This window comes from Anolis carolinensis, chromosome 2, assembly GCF_035594765.1.
Source record: "Anolis carolinensis isolate JA03-04 chromosome 2, rAnoCar3.1.pri, whole genome shotgun sequence".
NCBI lineage: Eukaryota > Metazoa > Chordata > Lepidosauria > Squamata > Dactyloidae > Anolis > Anolis carolinensis.
Window position 1 is genome coordinate 300,183,373 of NC_085842.1, and position 21,520 is coordinate 300,204,892.

At 37.7% G+C, this 21,520-nt stretch overlaps 1 protein-coding gene across 2 annotated transcripts in view; it reads left to right on the forward strand.

Moving 5' to 3' along the window:
- Positions 1–19,429, forward strand: part of fgf10 (fibroblast growth factor 10) — a 140,259-nt gene extending 120,830 nt beyond the window's left edge. For both annotated transcript variants that reach the window (XM_062972426.1, XM_062972425.1), the window contains exons 3-4: positions 9,552–9,655; positions 15,094–19,429. In XM_062972426.1, the coding sequence (XP_062828496.1) occupies positions 9,552–9,655; positions 15,094–15,312 (323 nt within the window). In that variant the 3' untranslated portion in view covers positions 15,313–19,429. The remainder of the gene's footprint in view (positions 1–9,551; positions 9,656–15,093) is intronic.
- Positions 19,430–21,520: the final 2,091 nt, after the last annotated feature.

A 21,520-nucleotide genomic window follows, 5' to 3' on the forward strand; every position in this document is an offset into this window, starting at 1 on the left:
TAAGTATATTTGGCTCCTCTGAAGAATAGGCTTCAGACTTGCGGATCTATAAAGTCAGCACATGCAATGACTACAGGGCATATCTCATGTTGATATTTGGAGTGTTTCTAATTATAATGAATTGGAAATGATTTGGACATTGAGAACCATGCTTTTACAGTGGATGTGGTCAAGTGGGATTAACCATAATTGTTGTAGTTTACAGAGTTCTGAACTGCAAAAAAACAAAAATAAAAAGTGTATTATCTGCCTTAAAACAATTAGAAAGACCACAAGTGTGTGTTTTTAAAAATTCCAGAGAATTTAGACTTGAATTGAGCAACTACTGCCGAGAATCACCAAAATGAATTTATTACATTTTTGCCTGTCATTTATAATGAAGTCTTCTTTTTTTATACAACTTGCAGAAGAAAATGCTGTTAGCCTTAAAACCATGCTTTTCTTTTTACAGCCTGAGCCACCCTAAAGACCTCAGAGCTTTCAATACTTGTTCTCCTTCACAATCACTAAAATCAATCAGAAACACCAACTTAATGCAACTGCACTCAAACAGGTCAAATGGCAACAGCCTGTTAGAGCTTTTTTCTTGGTTGCTGCTTCACAGATGTAACAAACAGGAGGATGTTGTTCCCAGTTTCCTGAGATCTGAAAGGGCAGAATCATTAGATCTTATTTAATTCGTCCTGATGAAGAGCATATGTACAAACCATGTTAGAATTCCTTTTCCTTAAATTCAGTTTTGCATCTACTATTAAGTGTTGCTACGCGGTTTTGCTTTGTCCCCTATTGCTCAAACATACCTTTGCCCTATTAGATAGAACCATTAGCTGGAAAATAGAAAGAAAGGAATTAATGGGGAAATATATAAGGAATTAATAGCCTTATTCTACAATATAAATATACTTTAGTAGAGGCTTGGAAACAAGATACAAACTTTGACGAGAATTTAATCAGGTTCTGGATTGACAAAATCCAAAAAATTAAATACCTAAGTATCAAAGAAACACAACGGAAAATAATGTCAAAATGGTATTGAACCCCTTTACAATTGGCACACATTATGGAAAGCATCTCTAATAAATGCTGGCATAAGTGCGGGGAGACTGGTACATTTTCTCATATGTGGTGGGATTGCATTGAAATTCAAAAATATTACAACACAGTCAGGGAAGTAATAGAGGAAATAACAGGGCAAAAATTATATTGGAATACAGCCCAATTTCTGTCCCTCACTATAGAGGTAAAAGAGGAGAATAATGAATGAACAAAACTACTAAATCTTATGGTATCTGCCTTACACGCCACAATAGCCTGAAGTTTGAAAGTGGGATCTGGAAACCTGGTGGTCTTACCTTTCTGAATATTTAATTAACAACTTTATTGATCCAAGGAAAAATAAATAGTTGAATAGTAATTTCAAACAAGACTAGAATAGGAAATTAAAATTAAAATAAAACATACCTTCGCTTTTCACACATCTCCAAATTTCATTCAAAGAATACACCAGTGTGAGCAAAAAAACATAATTATGGCAAAGTATGTGTTTTTGTTGGATAAAATAGGATACAATTGTGTGAGCTTTTTTTTGTTTAATGCAGAAATCAGCAGAATTTGCATGAAAAAAATCTGTGGGGGCTAGAAATATTGATGTGATTTGTAGCTCTTCTTTCCCCATAAAGAGAAATCCAAGGATCCTCACAACAAAATGTAAAAGTGGTATAATTAAAAACATAATAAATTGTAATATTAAAGCTGTATTGAAAAAATTAACTATCTAGTTAAAACTCTCTTGGTAGCATTTAGCAAAAGCCTACCTGAATTGCAAAGTCTTTGCCTGTCAGCAAAAAAATCCCTGCCTATACTTATTTTTAAAATTCATAATGAAGAAATATTTTTCAACTTAGGATTTTTCAGAACCATGTATTTGCTTGTCATATTCATATTTCACTTTTCATCTGATGAGCTCTATACAGTGAACCAAGACTAAACCCATTTTATTTACTCAACAGTCCCATGGTGCAGCTTGGCCTGAAACACAGTGCTTTTAGACTTTGTGGCTGAGAATGAATTTGAACTCATTTATCCCTGTTCCCTCTAAAACATATTGTCTCTGGGTTTTGGCATCTTCCAGAATTGTAAAACATTTTCATCCATCAGCAGGCAGAAGTTTTAGTGGTCTTTCCTTTGTATATCTTGAGCTATTTATTCACACAATCTACAAAGTACTCCAAATGAAATGATAGACTGTATCCTAGTACCTAAAACTCGGGGGATCGTGATTTTGGAATATTTCCCAGTGTTAATTTGCTTCCATATGTTGCAAACTAACCACACTGAGAGATTTAGTGGGCCACTCTAGCCAATGCATGCAGCAACCATGTTTTGAGGTGGGCAAGCATTACAAAAATATGTTGCACTATTCTCAGAGACTTCTCTGTTTATTTTAGTATGACAACCCAGAAGCTGAAGGGCAGTAATAGAAAACCAGTATTATCCGTGGAAATTATCTCAATCAGAAAATCATGCAGTAGAGAAATATGGATGAGAAATAATTGTGAATATGGTAGAAAATAGTGAAACCATTAAAAAAACTCCATTAAAACAAATAGTGATATCAACACCTCCTTTAGGTGCATGACTATACTAAAATAAGCCCAACACAAGCAGAATCTTCCAATTTCTATGCCTTCTCCTTGCGCAACCAATAAAATCACCTTGCCCCTTGGCCTTTAAATACTTTATTTTTTTAAAAAAAATTAAAGATAGGGTATTTAAAGCTTAAACCCTATTACATTAACTGCATGCAGGAGAGTGAGGTGAAAGAGTGCATTTTCTCTTCACCAGGCAATTCTACTTTGGAGTGTTATTCACCTATTCATTTACTACCTTCTTTATCATCTGTAGTTAAAACTCACCTAAACCTAGCATTACTAGTAAAGTCTATACTCAAAAAGGTTTTTTGTGTAAAAAAAGAATAATTCAGATATGAAAACCATTGTTATTCTTTAGGGTTAGCATCACATGACCTTGAAAACCACTGTGCCCACATTCCTTACAACAATCTGATACACTTAATGTTACACTTTATCTGACTTGATTTCAGCAAACATAATGGAACACATCCAGATTTAATTCCTGTGGCATATAGTGTAAATATTTTAACTTTAGTTCTGATAAGCTGTTCTGGGTTTTCTAAATATGGATATAATGGATTAATATGAGAATGTGATCAAGTCTAAATAGAAAAGTTTTTGCATTGTGTACAAAAATCATAGAATTGGAAGAGACCACATGGGCCATCCAGTCCACCTCCCTGCCATGCAGGAAAAGCATAATCAAAGCACATACCCCCCCCTCCTGACAGATGGCCATCCAGCCATTGTTTAAAAACCTCCAAAGAAGGAGCTTCTGCCACATTCCAAGGCAGAAAGTTCCACTGTTGAACAGCTCTTGGAATTTGTCAAAAGCAATATACTTTGCTTGCCCATTCTAATATGTACAGTCTTCTGTTTAATACTTCAACAGTCAGTGAGCAAGGCTCCCCAGAAACCCAAGATTACACAGACTTATTGCACTAGCAACTGCATTTTATTTTAGTCTGTTGCAATCCTCACAGGCATATGATGATAAAAATGTATAATTGAATTTAAAATCATGTGAGCATAAACTAATAAAATTCCTTGAAAATGCTAATATAGTGAAGAATTAATCCAATCTGGCATTGCAAAAGAAGCCACACAAAAAAAAATCCCTATGAAATAATGGCTTATGTTTGTCCCTATTGTTGTGTAATGGGGAGATGAACAAAATCCTATCAATCACAAATCAGGAAAATATGTCCTCTGTGGCTACACTGAAAAAGATGTGATCTGCGATATGCAAGGGGAACTCTAGAATTCCAAGACAGGATTTCAGTACAAATTGTTGAGCGGACCATTTGGTACATCCATCCCATTTCCCTTCACTGCCTTTCAAATGAAGGTAGCAAATAATGATAAAGATGGATTATTTTTTATTTTCTTTCAAAAGCTGCAATAGTATCTGTCATCTTTATGAGCCAGAAGTCAAATGGCCCCATTCTGTCTATAAGAATTTAACATTTGGTGCACTCCACAACTCAAGATCATTGAAACATTGCCATAAATGTGGCGTTTCTGACAAGCAGTGGCTCTGGAGTCCATTTTGCATGAGGTTCTTGTCTATGAATTAGTTCCATTTGCCTTTTGCTGGAAAAAAATTAGCTCAGATTTAATTTGTTCAATCCATCTGCTTTCCTCGAAAGAGCACCCAAGTGACCTCAGTACTTGGAAGTAACTAGAAAGAATAATGGTCTATTTCCAGTTAATTCTTCTTTCTAACATAATGATTCAACTGCAATACATTGCTGTTATAATTCAACCCCCAAAAGTGGCATTTTTCTAGTTATGAAGTTCTGACCTCACTATGGATCTCATCACATGCAGATACTTAAGCCAGGGGACAGCGAGGAATCTGTCAGGCTGTGGGGCGAATTTGTGGGGCAGCAGGGAAAACTGTCAGGCAATGCCCCGCATCATGCCCTTATCATGCCCGGCTCCTTGCGGGAGTCCCGATGAGATGCCACATAACACCAATCTTACTGCAGCTTCACTGGTTACCAATTGAGCACCGGATCACTTTCAAAGTGATGGTACTTACCTTTAAGGCCTTACATGGTCTAGGGCCAATGTACCTGAGGGACCGCCTCACTCCCTACAAACCCCAGAGATCCCTCCATTCTGAGGACCAAACCTGTTGGAAGTTCCCAGTTTTAAGACCTTGCGTCTAACAGCAACTAGACGCAGAGCCTTTTCAGCAGTGGCACCATCTCTCTGGAACACCTTGCCACCTGAAGTCCGTGCCTTGCGCGACTTGTCGGCCTTCCGCAGGGCATGTAAGACACACCTGTTTCGGCAGGCTTTTGAGTTCTGTTACTGATGTTTTAAAAGGTGCTTTTAGGATGTTTTTAAGATGTTTTTAAAAGATGTTTTTAAGATGTTTTTAAATTGTTGATTTTAGCCGGTTCTTGTAAGCCGCCCCAAGCCCTAGGGGAGTGGCGGCATATAAGTTTGAAAAATAAATAAATAAATCATCTCCCATTTCCCATCTGCCCCTGGCTTACTCAATGAGAACACAAGTAGGCACCCGTGTTCTCAGGGCTGCCTCTTAGCATGCGGACTAGACACAGCATCCACAGAGCCACCCCAAAAGTAGCCCTACGTCATGTGATGTGCTCTGACAGGCTCCGTCTTGGCTGTGTTTCGGCAGCATCCTAGGGAGGGGGGAAAACCCCATGTGATGGGGTCATAAATGGTTAGATAGTAATATGGTCCACTAAGTAAGTGAGCAGCACAAAGTGGGGCACAAACACCCTGGGAAAGTGAAATGCAGCTCTTTAGCGAAGCAGTTATAGAAATAAAATCAGATTAGAAAACAGTTTGAAATTACAGTTTTAAAACACAGGTTAATGTAACAGGTAAGGGCTTATGGTGTTGAATAAAAGAAACTCAGATATTGCAAAAAGTAACCATTCTTGTTATTTTTGAAAAACAAGAGATTTTTTTTTTAGAAAAAAATATTAAATTTAATGGTACACTAAAGTCTCACTTATCCAACGTTCTGGATTATCCAATGCATTTATGTAGTCAATGTTTTCAATACATCATGATATTTTGGTGCTAAATTTGTAAATACAGTGATTACTACATAGCATTACCGCGTATTGAACTACTTTTTCTGTCAATTTTGTTGTATAACATGATGTTTTGGTGCTTAATTTGTAAAATCATAACCTAATTTGATGTTTAATAGGTGTTTCCTTAATCTCTCCTTATTATCCAACATATTCGCTTATCCAACTTTCTGCTGGCCTGTTTATGTTGGATAAGTGAGACTCTACTGTAACTTATTTGAAGGGCCCTACATTTCCAAAAATAAGTTCCTCATACCATACATAATTGATTTACCAAATTCACTGTCACAAGATTTGGAGAAAGTTTAATTGTGTTTAATTGTATGTTTGCAGGCACTTGCAAGGAATAGAACAGTGCCAGTGGGGAAGGGATATTAAAAATATGAATCATTCTAAAATTATGAATGGACTTTTTTAAATTTCATAAGACTGGAACCTAGCATTTACCAATAAAGCCAAGGTGGCAGGTGGGGGATTAAGGGCAAGTTTCAAAAGTACTTCTTCACATGTTGCAGTCAAAATTTGCAATTAACAACGTGGTAATATGATGATCACCAACCAGGATGAATTTTAGAGGTGACTTAAGGTTACCAATTTTTCATAGATATAATGGCTATTTATTACCTTTAATACCCAAAATTATACGTTTCAACATAACAATGTCAAAAATTAGCAGTTTTACTCTTGTTGAGTTTCTCAGTTCACCACCAGCATTACCATTTTGTCCTGTTTCCATATTGAATAGCAAGACCTCTCTTCTTTCTTTCTTTTTCTATAAAGAAATTTGGCATATTTTGTGTGCATTTTTCACATTTTTTGTATCTGAAAGTGTATTTATCCACATTATTAGTTATGCATATTTTCAGAATTCTCAATATGGCATCATTTCAAATATTTAAACATGGCTATGGTGTCACCTCTCAGTCTTCTTTTCTCCAAACTTAACACGCTCATCCTCTACTGTTAAACCCAACACCCATTTAGTGGCTCTGACACTAGGGCACATTGATTTGGCTAATACAGCTTTGCAAGTTGTCAGTATATTAAAATTAGGCAGAGGTTTGATCCCAGTTTAACTTTTTTTCTGACAAGCTCTGTGGCTTACATTGTTGTATTGCAGCCCAGATGCTCACTGCATGTATAGCAAGCTTTGGTGTACACAAACACTTCCCATGAATTTTTGTTCACCACAGTATCAGACACAACTCTGCCTGAACAGCTTGACTGAAAGCCACAGAGCTGATTCCAGCTATGCAAGGAACTAGTCATGCTCACTGGGAGCGGCATGTTCACATCAGAGTGCCAACAGAGGTTTGGAGCAGGAGCTGGTTGTTGTTGCTTTTCTCCCTTTTTTTTGGTACGTGTTAGTTGGGTTGCTGAACAGATGCCAAGCATGGTACTAAGTTCACAAATCCTGTGGCAGAAGGGAAAATAAAATGTTTTGGCTGTTCCCTTTCACATGGACCACATTAATTGCCTATGCCTGTCAAAATTTATTCTTTTATTGTTTGAGGAGTAAACTTGAATCTCTCTCAATCTTTCCCCATCTCACACACAAACATGCACACATATGTACATACTGTCTTCACAAAAGTTATACAAAATGTTACTGAAAACAAAAATCTGCTGTAATTTTTAGACTTCTTTGGCTCTATTATTAAACTATTAAGCCTTGAGTGAATGTAGTTTGGACACATTTCTACATTTAACTATTATCACACTGTAAGCCTAAAAACCAGGTCACCATCCCAATAAGTAATAAGAAGCTTAGAGCTGGAATTTTGGCTAAAGGTGACAAGAAAGAAGGTCCTGTCCCCTAAGCATATTGCCAGATATTATGTAATTTCATTCAGAAAGGTACTTTCAGGACTTTCATGTGTGTGGTTATTATAAAATCACCATTTTCTTATGTTTCTCTTAATATTTCTTTCTGTCAACTATTTCAATCATATAAATATCTTGTCAGCATATTATTAATCCCAATACAGTCATTAGGAGGACACCAAAAAAACATTTTCATAAGGAAGCATTATGTTTATAAGCTGCACATTATATACATTGAGGACATATTCAAGAGTAGCTGTATTCAGATTTGATCATGAACCAAATTATAACAAAATCTGCAAAAAGGTGATACCTTTATCACCAACCAAAATATACACCATGTGTTTTGTTCATTTCTGTTCACCAATAAGGGTATTAGTCTTTTGTGGATTTTTGGGTTTTGTTTCCTTTTATATACATTGAGATTAAACACATGCAATAATCCAGATGTTGTTGGATAGCAACTACAGATCACCATCACTAGTAGTGCCAATATGAGAAACTCTGAGTAATGCAGGAAGGCTGCATTAGAGTTATGGGAAAACCACATTATTTCAGTCCCTGCTATACCTCAGCATGCACTGTTGTATACCTGTGTATATTATAATTGCCAGAAAGATCACTTCTGGCTTCCCAGCATTTGCCATCTTTACCACTATTACCTGTTGCCTGGAATGTGCACCACATATTGTAGGTAAACTGCTGAAACAAATAGAACTGGAGGCTGCCATCATGGGTTCCACTACATTGTTGGTTTTGTTGGAAGTCAGTTAAATTGAACACAGTACAAACATATATGCTTGTAGCCCTTCTAGATATATCCATCTTTTCTATGTTGCCAAAACATGTTCCTTGCCCATTTTTTTTTGCTTGTAGTAAACTTGGGACTAGTTCGATCAGACCAGCAGTCACTGATGTAAGGCATTGGGAAACATGGGACTAGTTGGCAGAATCATAGCCAGGATCATACAGAAACACTGACAGCATGAACTAGTGGAGGGACCTCCACACACAACCTCTGAAATTTAATCACAGCAGCTTTACCACCACCTCACCCAAAGCCTTTATCATGTTAATTACTACACTCAATTACTAAACTCTGGCCAGATAGTCTATATTACAGACCATACAGTTAAAGCCAGAAAATTATATGACTACCTAACTAGCAAGAAGAAAGCTGTCATGCACAACCACTCAGCCCCTTGCTATAAGCCAAAGGATAGTGCAAATTGGTTCTTGGTACTTTTATATTTGGATAGTCTGTGTGGCTGATAGACTGCAATGGGAAGAGGAGAAAACTGAGCAAATCTGCTTTCCGTAGATATATTTGGAAGAGCAAAACATTCCCCCACAAGTTGCAATGAAACTGTGCCCGTAGTTGCTTCAGTGGGGAAAATCTAAACACATTTTATTGCAAACAGACCAGTGTGGTTTTTATGTTATCTGAGAGGGCACGACAGTGTGGGACATCAGACTTAGTTTAACCATAGCCCCAGAATGTCAAACACACTTGCCAAAAGTGAGTGTATCAGCTTTATATGGCTGAGAGATTTAGTTTTTATCTAAATGTCCTATAAGGAATAAGGAAGAAAGTGCTTACCACTGTTTCTGCCTGTTGGGATGAATCTGCCATTCTGTTGACATATGCTATAGATTTAATTTAATGCTGTGGTTTAGATGTCTCTTTTGATAAATTTCAGTGAAAATCTACACTAAGAAGAGTTTGAGCTGTTTCAATATTTATGGAATTTAAAACACAAGGATAGGAGAGGAAACATCATAATTGAAACAACATTTGTATATATACTTGCTGTGAAAGTTTCTGAAACTGGTGGGTTGGTAGGTTGCCCTGCATATTAACAGGATTTGAGTAAGGTTCAAATAGATCTGTTTTAATTCTAGCTATTTATCATATTTATTATCCGTGAAATCTTCTGTTCACCCTCCCTCCTTAATTATGAGATTCAAATTATTAGACCTAAACCACTCTTGTTTTCCTTCTTTTCTTGTGTTGTAGGCATATTGGCAATAACATCTGTGGACATTGGAGTTGTGGCAGTGAAATCCATTAAAAGCAATTATTATCTAGCCATGAACAAGAATGGAAAGGTCTATGGATCTGTAAGTATATTTCACTTTCTTAACCCCACATCCTAGGGTTTAAACATACATAGTTCAGTTGTCCTTGGTTAGACTTACTTTGCGGGAAACACATTTAGGAACTTGGGCAGCAAGAAAGTTTAGTTTCCAGATGATGTTGATTTGTATGGGCTCTTGTCTGAAGTTTGCTTTTTACTAATAGCCTACAAAGTTTGCGTCGTAGATACTGACATTCCAACATTGCATGTAGGAATCTTTCCCAGAATACCTGGAGATAGCAAGGTGTCTATTTACACTATACGATTAAAGCATTGTTATTTCACTTTAACTACCATGGTGTCATCCCAAAGAATCCTTAGATTTGTAGTCTAGAGTCCTCTGGCTGAGAGTGTCTCATCCCTCTCTAGCATTCCATTGAAAATTGCCATAGGAGTTAAAATTGAATGTAGCATTATAATTATGTAGTGTGAATGGACTCAAAGACTGAACCTGAGACGTTAAGCACACATATCATATGATCTACAGCTCTTGTCCACTTTCTACATAATTCTGCTGGTCAATTGCCAGCATATGTTTCACAACATCCACTACTAGGTTATTTTAAATGGGGATACCAAACATAAAACCTGAACTTCTGCACTGCAGGTTCAGAGTTCTGCCATTGAGCTATAGGCCATTCCTTCCAGATACTATTTCCTCCTTCCCTCTTGGGCAGGGGAAAAAAACCTCACTGGGGACACATATGAGCAGCTGAATGGGGAAAAGTGTGTTCTCTTTCTCCATCTGGGATGATGAAAAATGTGTGTTCATTTTTTCTGTAAATGTTTATATTTGCTTCTTGAATTAAGTCTACAACAAATATAACAGCTTCATTGCTTCCCATAAAAATAAATACCTGTCATTCAGAAACTACACAGCCTGGAAACCATGATGTGACATTTTAAAATAAAGCTGGCATGTAGCAGCAATGTTACTGGAGTTTTTTTAAAAAAAACATTTTTCTCAGGTGCAGAATATCTGCAGTTTCTTTCTACCCATTGCCAAGCTTACCAAAATTTCTTCTATTAAGACAGTAGCATAGGATCACATAGCACAATCAGAAAGCATGACTGCAGTAGTCATTGTGGAGTATTGGATCTGAGGTTGGCAAAACTGCAATTTACAAATCTAAAAAATACTTGCATTTGAATAATCCAAATTAGCAATAACAAAAGAAAAGTGATACAAATTGAGACCCCAGCTGAATGCTGTCCCTTCAGACCCAAACTCGGGGGGTGGGGATGAGCAGGCCTGTAGCGAGGGGGCGGTTTTAGGGGTTCAACCCCCCCCCCCGAAATTTTTCAGGTTATAAAAAAAACCTGGTTTACTCATGAATTTTAACTGGTTAACCAAATCCCCATGCTAAGTCTATGAGACACAAAACATTAAGAGTCCCTCCAGGCACTATCTCAAGCAGATATTGACAGGTTTGTAGTGGGGAGGGGTGTGTGCTAGGGGTTAAACCCCCCCCCCCGAATTTTTTTTTTCTGGCTACGGCCCTGGGGATGAGATGGGGAGGAGGAGGAGGAGGGGAGGGAGGGGCAGGAGGAGGAAAACAGTAGTTTATAAGGAAGAATGAGGTGCATGCAAAGCCATTATTTCCCCCTCTGAACTGATTTGTCACCATTATTGGGAGGGATTTGTCAGGGTCTTGACTCCCTTTTAAGTCTTGCAATGATAACTGCAAGATTCAGTAGTACAATTGCAAAAAGTACTTTGTAGAATTAAAATTATTGGGTCAAATCTTCAGTGATTTTAATTAGGGTAATAATAATAATAATAATAATAATAATAATAATAATAATAATAATAATAGCAACTTTATTTTTATATCTCGCCTCCATCTCCCCGAAGGGACTTGGGGCGGCACACATGGACACGAGCCCAACATCGACATAAGTTAAAACAATCCATGAAATTAAAAACAATATAGCAATATAGTATAAAACAACATAAAACAGCATAAAACAACATAAAAATACATCAGTTACTTAAAAACCTGGGCATAAGTACAGTATGTGCAGGGGTAAGCTTATGCAGGACTCCGAGTGAGGCTCAAGGATAATATAGGGGCGCTCAGGGAAGGCGGGGAAAAGTCTCATTAAAAATATTAACAGCTAACAAGGATGAGGGACAATGATAAAGTGCAGTGAATGTAAACAAGTTGGGTGTCTGGGTGGACTATTCATTCAAAAGCATGTTTCAGTTTTATGAAAGACTACTCAAAAATGAGTCTTAGGACTTCATCACATGGGCAAATTTACCTGTCCTATGCACTTTCACCACAGTTTGGGGACAGAGCCTGCCGGATCCCATCAAATGACATAAAGCTACTTCTGGCTGGCAGGGCTCTGTCCCCGAACTGTGGGGAAAGTGCCATAGGACAGAACAATGAGAACATGGGAGGCTTCCCATGTTCTCCTTGCCAGTAACAGGATGAGCGCAGGGGGAAGCCAGGCAGCAACAGTTTCCCCCATGGGATGAGGAAAGCTGTGCTGGAAGCGATGCAAGGCATGGGGTGACAGATTCTCTGCTGCCCACCAGATTCAATGTCTGGTGATTCCCCCCACTCTCGCCACATTGGGCAACTTCATGTGATGAGGTCCTTCCTGATTTCAATATGACATGATCATACATAATGTGTAGCACAGCAAAACATATGTTTAATTTTCTTATTTAAATCATGCTATAAATTGACATAAAGCAGAGGTAGAAGAACCTTTTCTAGACTTATATATGAATAAATAGAGTAATCTATTTCATAACTCTGCAGCTCTACAACTCATAAAACTTTTATGCCCACTTTTTGTATTTCTATATCCTTTTCTATAAACCTAGGCTGTAATCCAGTTATTAAACTTAATTACAGGAGACAGAGTCCATCAATGGGAAATTGGTAAAATAAATGCATGCTTGTGCCATTGATTCAGTATGCCTGCTCTTACTGAAATAGGTCCTTCAATTTATACCATAATGTTTATAGCCCTTAGAATAGCAGGAAAAGAATCTATCATAAATAAACTTTTAGATTTTTCTTTCCTTTTCACATAAGTCAAATAGAAGAATATCTGCTAGCAAAAAATCTGTTTCTCTCCCAAAGGCCTCCGTATCTACAAGAACAGTAGGATCCACAGTCATGATTTACTGTTGCTGACTGGATTTGAGATCAAAATACCAATAAGGGAAATACCAGGATTTTTTTCCTTGCTGGCTATGCTATATGGAACATTTTGTATCCTTGTACCAAAACCATGATTAACAGGTTATTTCAGCATGGTTTCCAGGATACATAGTTAGATTTTCATTTTCATCAAGTCCTCCTATGATTGAATTCAGACTGGTATGGTATAATAGTTTGGCATTTATAAGCAGATGGATATGAAAAGTAGCCTCAATAATTTTTTTCTAACACTCTCAGACATTTCCAACATAGCTTTTCAATGAGATATGAGCCATGTGCAAAACACGTGTTAAAGCTCAATAATGACAAAATCCACTCATAGATTTGGTGCCCAGTTGAACTTCCTTGGAGTTATTCATATGTATCTGTGACATGTCTGTTTCATGGGAAAGGATGCTAGAGCTAAAGCAGACATGGATCCTAGGTCTAAAGAAAAAAACAGGCCAGTGGAATCAGATTAATTTTACTTGGAACTTGCACATATGATCAATTGATTTTTTTAAATGAAAGCAAATTGCACTTATATAATAAAAGAACAGCACAAACTTGTAGTTGAATTGATTGCCAAATGTCCTAAGACTGCAGGGTCAAATTCAATACAACATTAAATGTATAATTAGAAAGGACATCAATTTCTGTATGTAGTTGTTGTTTTAATTAATTGCAGGTTTGGGGATGATAAATTTAATTCAGAATGCAGCTAAGGAGCCTTGAAGAACTGGAACACAAGCTGACCTGATGTGCACTTTCCAAAGATTAAAACAAAAGTTGAAAGTTACCCAGTGTTACAACTTGGCTTTAAAATATATCAGATACATTTCTGAACTCTGTATTTCAGAGTATATTTAAATGCAAATGTTGCAAAGGTATAATTATTGTTATCAGAAGAAGATCTGAACACATATCAGATGTATAATGGTAGATGAATTAGCCTCCCCATATTAGCCTCAACAACCCATTTTAACAGCCAGCAGCAGAATCAGGTGAATGAGGTGTACAGGCAGTCCCCAAGTTACAAACAAAATAGGTTTGTCCTTAATTGAGTTTGTATGTAAGTCAGAACAGGTACATTTTTAAGTGTAACTCCAGCCAGTGTGTGTGTGTATGTGTGCATAAGCTTTTGATAGCATAGGAAAGGATTAACACACCTGTGGTGTTTGTTTTGCTGCCTGTGTCCCTGTTCAGAAGATTTCACCTCACCTTCTGTATCTATGATAATTGGGTTTTGAAAAAACATTGGCTTGTTGTGGAAACAAGGATTAGAGATAAAGCTTCAGTGGAGACACCTTTTCCCCAAGAAAACTTTAAGGAGTTAATTTCCCGTCCAAGGGGTAAATTTCTTTCACTTCCCGTTGTCTCACCCCCGTTCTTAACTATGAGTTGTTTGTAAGTCCGATGCTTATAACTTGGGGATGGCCTGTATTCAGCTCCTGATCAAGGTACAAGAATAATGAAGTTTAGTCCCACCCCTCAGCAAGTCATGCGATGGCAATCAGAAACAGGATTCCTCTTTCAATTCCTTGTAATGGCTCCAATAGCTGGCAGGAATAAGGGGGCTGGAAACATGACCCCTTTCTCAAAATCCATTACCTGATGCCATTGACTGTTAAACTGGGGGTTCAGACCAGACATACACAACTAAGTAGCCAATATAAGATATATCAGCATCTGTTTCTGAAGGGTTGGCAGTCAGTGGAAACCTCTGTTGAAAGGGTTAAAGACCTAAAAAGCTTAAAAACAGACAAGATGCCACCCAACAAATAAGAAGGAAGAGCAGAGACCTTGAATAGGCACAACAGTTAGTGCTTGGATTGCAGGCTGCTCAGCCATGCAGGTCGTGTGGTCCCAATGTCCCCGACTGTGGTGAAACATATTGCATGTCTAGTTAAATTATGGCATGGGCATATTCTATAGAAATTGGTGTCCTCTTTTGCCCTCATGCCTGGTCACGTATTTCCTTTTTCGGGTCAGTGTTAATTGTGTGCATCACAAATGTTTTGATGTAGACAGATGTGCTTGTTACTTGCTAAACAAATGCTCCTGGCCATAATTTTTCCCCTCCAGACTCTGAAGGCACAATGTAGGATACAACTAAGTAAAAGAAATAATCACCATACAATAACAGTCAAGTAAAAATCAACGTGAAGGGAAATTGCCAGTTCTCTCCAAAATGATCTTGCATCTGTTCAGTTTTGACCTAATCTCTCTCTCTCTCTGTTGTCTTTTTCTTTTCAAACAGAGGGAGTTTAACAATGACTGTAAACTAAAAGAGAGGATAGAAGAAAATGGATACAATACATATGCATCGTACATTTGGAAACACAACGGAAGGCATATGTTTGTGGCTTTGAACGGAAGAGGAGCCACAAGAAAAGGACAGAAAACCAGGAGGAAAAACACCACAGCTCATTTTCTCCCAATGGTAGTGGAGCCTCAGATGAAGGACCTGTTCTATTGATAGCAGTTGAACCAAAGATCATTTGTCAGGAATACTTTGTAATCCTCTTGAAGAGGAAAGGCAGAAACAGTGCAGACGTCTGCTTGATTGAAAAGAGGAGGGAAGCCTTTGAAGGTTTTGTGCTCTCTGCTGGCACATGAAGTACTTCTAATTAGTTCTGTGTCATATCTTATAATCAAGACACAAGCTGGATCAAATGGGATGGGAGCTCCTTCCAGTGTGAACAAATTTATTATTATTATTATTAATATTATTATTCATCTTGCCGATAGAACTTAAACGACATGAGACAATGTATTGAATGAAGTCCGGTGGAAGTTATTTATGGAATACTAACTCATATCAAAGACCTTCACTGCTCATTCAAGCCTGATGATCCAATGAACAGTGAGGCACGCAAGCATTTACTGGAAGCACATGGATCATATGCAGAAATAAAGAAGATTCTGAGATGGTGTTGTGGAAGAAATGAATAGGATTAAGAAATATAAGCACATTAGAGTAAAACTGTTCTAACAAAATAAATAGTATGGTCCCCTCCTTGTATGCTAACGCCATGGCTTTGTATTTCTCCCTAAATTATTTATTTAATAGGATGTTAAATATCTTTCTTCTCTTTTTTGTTTGTTTTGAAGGAGTTTCTCAGTTGCTTCCTGTTATGTAATTGTCGTTTTCCTTCTTTCAGTATTGTATACAAGATCAACCAAGTCAGATGTCAAATGCTTACATAAGTAGCCAAGAGGAGATAATCTCTAAGGCTTAAAAGAAAATCTAGGGCGGTGGTTTTTGTTTAATATTGATCCCCATTCTGGCTTTATTTCCTTCTTTGTCTTTCTTGAAACTCGACTTTGTCTTTTTTAAATTTTGCACTTAAAATCAATAGGGTCAGATATGCATGGGAGTTACAACATGAACCCTGCGTGCCAGATTTCACTAACATCCTTGATGCCTTTGTTCCTCACAGGAACAAAACTTCCCATTATGCATCATCTGAAGACTCTTGCTGCTGTTTTAAAATGGACAAGTTGAACTGGTCCTCAAAAGTGCATTTCTAGCCAAATGGATTCAGTTCAATGCCTGATCCCAAATATGGTGAAATTTAAACAAAACTATTTGCTTGATTGTTTGTGGGGGGAAAGCTATATAGCATCCTATATTTGTGATATCATATCTTTTCAGAGTAAAGCTGGATTGAGTATGTGGAGCTAATAACATCTGGTATATAAATTTACCCTTTTTCCCAATCTTCCAAAAAGTAAGTCAAAAAAAGAGCCAAATCTTATCATCTTTCAATGGCAATAAGGACATGTAAAAGTAGTACATGTGATACTAACGCCAATGGCAAACATTAGTATTAGATCCTATTACAATTGGACAGTTAAAACTAGAAATATTTTTGCTGAAATACATGATCAAACTAAGTATCAAAAATGTGCATTTTCCTGCACATGAGTGCACTGCACTGAGCATCAAATGTGTGTTTGCATTCCTCAGAGATCTTGCTTTTGAAAATTACAAAGTTCATTTGGGGTAGTCAGTTGAGAAACCTTTCATGCCAGGTTGCCAACAGGCTTGAATGGGCTTTATCACCAAAACACAAGTAGCTGCTTCTTGTTACTTTCTATCATCAATACATTGCTGGTTGGGAGGTTATGTTTTACCTCTGAACAGAAGGCAGCAAGAGCATTCTATCTGCTTTTGCCATTTTTCTCTTTCTTCAAAAAGATTTATGATATAAAGCCCTCATCATGCAACTTCCTACTGAGAAAGTGTTCCAGCAAGGTTCTGTCTGCTGCATTGACAGTGACTTGACATGAAGAAATCACAACACTGATTATCAGTTGTTATTTAAATGTGAAATATGGAAAAAAAAATCTCCTCTAATGCATTCTTGACTCAGAGAACTGAAAAATCACTAGATAAAAATATTCCTGAACTGAGGCACTTAAGATCATGAGTAATTAATTACTTTTATATTCAGAGAAACAGTCAACCATGCACAACTATATCCATATCTATTGCTACTTATCTAATTATACACACACAGATAACATATATTTGTAGTTTTGTGTGCATACATTTCTATATTCAGAGAGACTGAGAAAGAGAAGGAGTTGGCCATCACCTGTGCACAGGCCCGTAGCCAGGATTTTGATTCGGGGGGGGGGGGGGGGCTGAGTCTGAGTGAGAGAGGATCTACACAAGCAAACCTTTTGTATCGTTATCCCAGTACCCCCATGCATATGGGATATATTGAGCATGGTGATCAGATCATGATATGAATAAACATAATAGTACCCGTAAGGCCTTCTCGTGGACCACCCTGAGAATTTCGGGGGGGGGGGGGGTCTGAAGCCCCTCAAGCCCCCCCCCCCCCAGCTACATGCCTGCCTGTGTGTATATAGATGTTAAGTTCCCAAGTTAATATTTTAGGGACAAAATCTGAAATCCAGAAGGTAGACTCTTGTGAAGCCACGGGGATATGTCCTTGCAATGTCATAGAGGCAAGACTGAGAAGGTTTGAGAAAGATCCAGAAGTGCTTCTAGGCCAGCTGATTTTGGAAATGGGCATGGAAGGCATGGAAATAGATAAGCAAAATGGGGGTAACATGGCAACCCAGAGCCAAGGAGAAAAACAAAATAGAAGGAAAAATATATCCAGCAGCTGCAGCAGTTACTGCCATTCCTGCTAGGACTATCCAGATTTTTCCAAGTGCTGTACTTGGGAAATGGAAGAACACATCATGACGTTTTCCCCCCAGTTCCTCCACCACATTATGCTTGTGCAACTGGGACATTCATGGGCCATGACTCTGACACTCTGCTTGCTGCCCTACTCCAGGTGACATGATGTCCCCACTAATCAACAGTTCTGTGTCCAGTCCCCTCCTCATTCTCCAGGCTAACATTTTGTAAAACACCAGTCGGCTCTGGAGCTAGCTGGAAATGGTTGGAAAGGGTACCCAAGCTTTAACGCAACCTCATATATAAAACATAAAGCTTCTCTTGTTCTAGAGGTGCTCACTCTGAGATTTGTCTCCCTAACTGGAGACTTGGAAAGCATAGCAAATTCTTGATACTCCAGCCATCACCTGAGAATGCTAATAGAAATAGGAATAGGTGGAGATGAAGATATAGATTCTCTGTGTACAAAAAGCAAGATGTCAGTATAAAAGGCTCTAGCCTAGCTTTCTCATTTAGTTTTTAATGTGTGGGAAGGTGGTTGTCTTTCATAGGAGAGCATTCAAACAAGCAATTCTCCATCTGCAACCTGAAGCAGTTTAGAAAAAGATTTACATATCCTCCAGCTATTACAATTTGGTAAGGGATGGTCCTAGTTAATCCTCTGCCATCCCACATTTTCAGCTGCTTAAAAAATGCCCTGGTTCTTATCTCCTTTCCCCACTTTCCCCTTTGTCCTCAGGTTACTTCAATTCCTCCAAAAGGCTTTTTAATAACCTTTGCAATATTAACACTCTGATGTTGCTTGATTACACGTGTCCTAGTTTTCATCTGTAAAATGTTGGAAAATATGAATTTACAATATGATCTACTAAGACTAAGACAAAAGTTATGTTCCTTACTAAAATAAAAACTGTATAATCCCTCACGAGTAATGTAGATGCTGGTGCTCCTCTACCCTTGCCCACTCCAATACTACCTAGAATAATCACATTAAAATGAACAGATCCACTCCGAAGCAAGTGACTTGAGGACTGCAGCCACTATTATTCTTCTGTATATATAACTTTTGAGAGCCAATCTAAAAAGCAACATCTTTCTTCATTTATTGCAATATATACAGTGGCTCTGAAATGCAATATTGGGTATATTTTTTTAATGGAGTGCTCCTATTTTCACGGCTTACACTGAGTAAATGCAGTCGTCAGTTAAACATACTATCAACTTTGTTCAATTGAAAAAAAGCCTATATGATTTTTTTTGTTTTACTTTTTGTTTCCTCTTTAACTTTAGAGAACTGTGGATAGTTCATCAGTATAACCATAATGAGATTCATTTTGTTAGAGCAAGTTAAGTAGAAAACTGTACATCAAGTCAACATGTACCCCACTCTTCACATTGTATTCCACTAAATAAATAAATAAATTCGTATGTCTTCTGTGCAGTGTCTGTAGTGGGGAACAGAAGTCGTTTTATTCATATTAAGTTAGATCAAAATACTTTCAAAGAACTGTATTGATGCTGCAGCTTTGTCTTTTGATATTTCTTGTCACAAAATAAATCAGTTCAGCTTTCATTGTTTGATCATAGCATTGCATTGAGTCAGTGCTTCACAAAGGAGTCTGTAAAAAAAAAAGGATAAAACTGTGGGTATGATCCATCACTACATGGGAGGGATTGGCGTAAGACCAATAAAGCTCCAGCTGCTATTTTCCCCACATTAGCATATGTGCAGTACAGTGCTTGTGTATTTTCCTATCCTCATCTGATCATAGATCCCAAAATCGGGAAGGGGGGGGGGGAGAGAGAGAGAGATGGGGTGAATTCCTCCCCTTCCAATTCTAGGCTCAGCCTCCCTAAAATGATCTGGCAAAATTGGACCAACAATGTAGTTGAGGCTCCTCAGGTGTTATCAGTCTGAAGTGTACATAATAATCTAGTTCAATGCTTGTCATTGAACCATCGCAAAAACAATAAAGGCTGAAATGATTCGGTTAAATACTTTAATGGGCCATATCTTGTCTAATTTTGGAAGCTAGGCAACCCTGGTTAATACTTGATTTGGAGACCAGCAATGAATACCGAGTGCTGTAGGCTATATTTCAGAGGATGGAACCAGCAAACCAATCACTTGAGTATTCACCGTCTAAGAAAACCCTATGAAATTCATTGAGTCACCATAAGTCAACATACAACTGGAAGGCACACACGCATCTACATTCATTACAGGATGAGGTCATGATGACAACTAATGGGGCTGATATGAACCATTACTTTGGCACAAGCTACTCTGAACTCATGGAAAGCATTCATAAGTATACATTGTGCTTGTGTTTCATATTTCAAGCAATCATTTTATTCATAATCCATCTTTTCCTCAGACTTGGACACTTAGGATTTTAGAGATCAAATGAAAAACAGGTTGAACATCCCTTATCTGGAATTCTGAAATCCAAAATTGTTTACATGGGTAGCCAAGAAAATGACAACTTTACTTTCTAATGTTTCAGTGTACATAACCTTTGTGTCATGCACAGAAATATCAAAAATAGTTTATAAATTTACCTTCAGGCTAGACGTGTAAAATGTACATGAAACACAAACGAATTTTATGCTTACACTTGAGTTCTAATTCCAAACTGTATATGCAAACACAGATGCTCTAAAGTCTGGAAAAATCCAAAACACTTATTTCCCCAGGCATATAGGATAAGAGATACTCTACCTGTATCAATAAAACACACATAGTTAAAAGATATTAAAAATCAAAATTGGAAGAGTATTGAATTATTGGTAAAAAATAAAGCAATTTACATTTTAAGCATGCTTAAATGATAATGGACAAAGAAAGCAATTTGATGTCTCCTGCAAGTCCCTGCAAGTAGGCAAATTAATAACAACCTGCCTCCCAAAAGGTATTGCCCCTGCCCTATCAAGCTTAAAATGCGGTACTTCTGGAGTCCCGGCATCTAGCCATCTCTCTCTCATTTGGATTGCAGCTTATTCAGGTGGCTTAGAAGAAAATACCTGCATCTCCCCTAAAATGGACTGTCTCCAAAATTTTCTCCTCAAAAAAGGAAATGTCCAGATTATACTTGCTAAACTTTTAAAAATAATCCTGTCTTCAGGGATGGCAGGAGTTTTCATACAGTGAATCCATCCCCGGTATTATTCAGAACTATGAAGGAACTATCCAAGGTGTAGACACTACCAAGGATAGCTCTTTTAGAGCTCAAACTGTAAACCACTATCACCACCACACTGACATGGAATCCACCAGCTACTACTATTAGCCTCCAACAGTAAGGGATAATTCACTATAATGGACTCCCACACAAGCACCGGTGAAATGCCTGGTGATCCGATCACTGCCTCGACTTTTGCACCGCTTCCTTTGATTTCACTAGAGCTTTGTCCAAGTCAGCCCCTGCTGAATGACAAACAGATGACAAAAGTCAAGCAGACAATGCAGCATTATGGCTAATGTATATCATTAACTTTTTGTCTTGTTTCGTGGATGGACAAA